Genomic DNA, 3,942 nt, shown 5'->3' with positions numbered 1-3,942 from the left:
CTTCCTCCTCCGTAGGAGCCCCCGAAGTTGCCCCCGGAGCCCCCGAAGTTGCCCCCGATGGGCTGGGGCAGCACGGTGCCCACCAGGCTCTCCTGGGGGCAGGAGCTCAGGATGGGCCCTGGGAAGGTGATGACCACGGGAGGGGGGTAGACCACGGCCCGGGAGTCCCCGCAGGAGGTGACACAGGGCTCGTTCCAGGCGTCCACGTAGGGCTCTGGGCAGGTCACCTGGCAGGGGGACGAGCAGCCGCTGCTCAGCAGAGCTCCTGAAGACATCTTGGGGTGCAGAGGAACCTGCAGCGGGACGGGAAGCACCAGCTCAGCACCCCAAAGGCCAGGGGGGGGAAAGCAAACCTGGCTCTGCTGTCCTTCTCCAGCAGGGAAACAAAGGGGGAAGGAGGGTTTGGAAAGGGTCAGGTTTGTCCCTCTGCTGCCTTTGCCCAAAGTTCCTGCTGCTCCAGCAGTGCTGGGAATCGGGGAGGGCAAAGCCAAGCTCCACGTGCCTTTGGAAGCAGCTCATCCTCGGGATCCTTTTGGATCACAACACACACATGGTGGAGGTAAAGGAACAATATTGAACTGACCCAAGTGCCTGAGGAAACCCCGTCCCACAATTCATCAGCTGTGTCTAAAAATGCAGATATTTAACAGACTCTCAGTTTTAAAGCACGGAAGAGACAACCACAGGCCCTGCAGGAGGATTCCTCAGCTAAAGACAGGAATTAATCTGCTCCTGGTTCATACAGAAAGCCAAGAGGGTCCAACTCACCGGGTCTGGAGCAGTGCAGAGGAGGAGCTGTCTCTGATGGGCCTGGGGAGCCCTGAGAGCTCTTTTATAGCTGCTCAGACCCCCTGAGCCGGCAGCCACGCTTTGTGCAAGAGCTGCCCACGCGCTCCCCGAGCGTGTTTGGCCGTGTGCATTATTCCTTTAATTGGCCTAATTGTTCTTTAAGTGACGTGATGACTTTATTATTACGAGTCCCCACTCACGTTACGAGCCCGGCTTTGATCTGAGCTTTGATCTCCTGCCCTGACCCCCCCAGCTGATGGGGGCCCTGGCCCTGCTGGGGCTGGAGCTGGAATGGGCAGGGATGCACGAGGGGGTTTTACTGATCTGATAAATACACTGAATTTCTCCTTCCCTCTCCCAAACCCGGCTTGGGAACCCTCGGGGGGTCGATGAGGTGCTGCCATCCACCAGAATGGGAGAACCAAGAGCAGGGTTGGTTCCTGGGGTTCCTCCTGTCAGCTGGGATTTCCCAACCCCACCGTAGGAAACCAGGGAGTTTCACACTAATTGGGGAGTCAGGGAGGAATTGCTGACAAGCAAAGCTGTCAAATCAAGAGCTGTCACTGGTGCCTGACAGGACTTGTCCACGTCCTGTTGCAAGATCTCAGCCCCAGCAGCTCCCCCGTGCTCCACTTTCTGAGCGGGGCTGGGAACACCAGGGATCTGGGATGTGTTACATAAACACCGAGGGTCAACATCACAGGGGGGGAAATGAGACACAGGGAGGGAAAATGAACCACAGGGTGATCAGAGGGTCCCTGGGGCTGGAAAAGCCCCCCAGTTACTGACAGAGGACACTCTGCTCAGAGGTCTCTCCTCCTGTTGGTGCTTCTGTGTCTCTTCCTCCCAATAAACAAGGGGTCTAAATCCGGGAATACCACTGTGGTTTTCCTGAAAAAACCAGTCCTTGCCACTCTTAAGACTCTCTTATTTTGTTTTAGATTAAAGCACCTTTACATACTCTGCATGCAGCCTTTCCATACCCAAAATTATTGGGGTTTCTCCTCAGATGGTGCCTCCAGGACAAGAGCTGTGTGTCCTGCTGGAATGCTGCAGCTCTCCTGAAAGGTGGCAAAAGGAGAATTATGATAATAAAGTCACTCCTTGCTCTCACAGGGTGCTTCCTGGTGCTTTCTTGGGTGACAAAGGACATCCAAGGAATCAATTTGTTTAAACACTCCTGTGGGGAGTTCCTTGGGTGGGTGTTAAACAGGGGGAAAAAATGACCTTTCCCATCCCAGGAGACAGAAAGAGGAAATTTGCCATTTTCCCAATCCTGCACAATTCTGAACTCCAATTTCTACCACAGGAGAGAAAATATTTCTCCTGACCAAACCCAACTGGTGTTTTTAAGGAAAACCTGGTGCCTTTACCCCCCCCCCCCAGCCAACAGAGCTCAGTCTGGGAGTCAAACGAGGTCAGGGAATGGCCCCAGTCCCAAAATTCATACAAAAACTATTTAAGGATTAAAGTGAGACAAAGGGTGTGTTGCACACCTTGGATGATGGAGCTGATTTACTAATCATTCCCACCTATCAAAGCAATTATTACAATTAGAAGGAGCTTATACAGCAAAACGTGTGCCTGGTTAAGTGCTGGGTCCCCGAGTGTGTGGCAGGTCCTGGCAGGGTATAAAAACCCCGAGTTCCCTCCAGGTTCCACAGCAGCTCCTCTCTCCAGTTCGGTGTCCTCGGTGAGCCTGGTGAGTTCTGTGCCTTTGTGTTCCTTTATATTGATTGGGATGTCGTTACTGGTGTTTAATTTGGGAAATAATTCCATGTCAGTGCTCAGCAGTGAGCAGCAATGTGGTCTTGGAGGTCTTTTCCAGCCCAGATACTCTGTGATCCTCTCGTGCCAGTTTGGTTTTGTCTCTTAGGCAGGGAAGGTTCTTGCAGCCAGTCACAGCAACCATTGGCAGATGCAGGTCTTCAAATGTGAGCCTGTGTTCTTCCAAACCACAGAGGGAAAGTGTCAATTAAATCCTGATTGTTTGATGAGGAGGTCACAGCTCAACTCACAGCTGGGCTTTTACTCAGAATGGAGCGAAGCTGGAGTGAAGATCTCTCCTTGAATGTTTATCTACTTATAAATAAATATTTATGAGACAATTTATAAGACAATAATATTTATAAGACCATATTTATAACACAATAATTTATAAGACAATAATTCCTTCTGCCAGGAAACCATAAACTGGATCACTGTGTTGGCTGTGAAGGCTCAGAGCTGTGAATACATTTAAATTTACCCCTTTGCTGTGCTGCAGGTTTGTGTCCATCCCAAAAGGTGTTTTCAGGACAGCCTGGGAGCAGCAGATGCTCCTCACCTGGGTCAATTCAATATTGCCCACTACCCCCATCAGGTGTAAATGAATGTTCTGATCCAAAAGAATCCCAAAGATGAGCTGCTTCCAAGGGCACATGGAGCTTGGCTTTGCCCTCCACGATTTCCCAGCAATGCCAGAGCAGCAAAAACTTTGGGAAAACGCCCTTTAAAACTGAGAGTCTGTTAAATATCTGCATTTTTAGACACAGCTGATGAATTGTGGGACGGGGTTTCCTCAGGCACTTGGGTCAGTTCAATGTTGTTCCTTTACCTCCACCATGTGTGTGCTGTGATCCAAAAGGATCCCGAGGATGAGCTGCTTCCAAAGGCACGTGGAGCTTGGCTTTGCCCTCCCCGATTCCCAGCACTGCTGGAGCAGCAGGAACTTTGGGCAAAGGCAGCAGAGGGACAAACCTGACCCTTTCCAAACCCTCCTTTCCCCTTTGTTTCCCTGCTGGAGAAGGACAGCAGAGCCAGGTTTGCTTTCCCCCCTGGCCTTTGGGGTGCTGAGCTGGTGCTTCCCGTCCCGCTGCAGGTTCCTCTGCACCCCAAGATGTCTTCAGGAGCTCTGCTGAGCAGCGGCTGCTCGTCCCCCTGCCAGGTGACCTGCCCAGAGCCCTACGTGGACGCCTGCAACGAGCCCTGTGTCACCTCCTGCGGGGACTCCCGGGCCGTGGTCTACCCCCCTCCCGTGGTCATCACCTTCCCAGGGCCCATCCTGAGCTCCTGCCCCCAGGAGAGCCTGGTGGGCACCGTGCTGCCCCAGCCCATCGGGGGCAACTTCGGGGGCTCCGGGGGCAACTTCGGGGGCTCCTACGGAGGAGGAAG

The 3,942-nt window shown here is 52.9% G+C and overlaps 2 protein-coding genes across 2 annotated transcripts; one reads left to right on the top strand and one right to left on the bottom strand.

The window, feature by feature from the left end:
• Positions 1-5: 5 nt before the first annotated feature.
• On the bottom strand, positions 6-275 carry LOC115308142 (scale keratin-like; the record flags this gene model as incomplete). The annotated part of the gene is made up of 1 exon (XM_029965911.1): positions 6-275. A coding segment is annotated over exon 1 (270 nt), but the record flags the coding sequence as incomplete, so codon positions are not given.
• Positions 276-3,667: 3,392 nt separating this feature from the next.
• On the top strand, positions 3,668-3,937 carry LOC115308141 (claw keratin-like; the record flags this gene model as incomplete). The annotated part of the gene is made up of 1 exon (XM_029965910.1): positions 3,668-3,937. A coding segment is annotated over exon 1 (270 nt), but the record flags the coding sequence as incomplete, so codon positions are not given.
• Positions 3,938-3,942: the final 5 nt, after the last annotated feature.

Source organism: Manacus vitellinus, unplaced genomic scaffold, assembly GCF_001715985.3.
Source record: "Manacus vitellinus isolate BGI_N305 unplaced genomic scaffold, ASM171598v3 scaffold_123_pilon, whole genome shotgun sequence".
Classification (NCBI taxonomy): Eukaryota; Metazoa; Chordata; class Aves; order Passeriformes; family Pipridae; genus Manacus; species Manacus vitellinus.
This window is presented reverse-complemented; position numbering and strand designations above follow the sequence as displayed.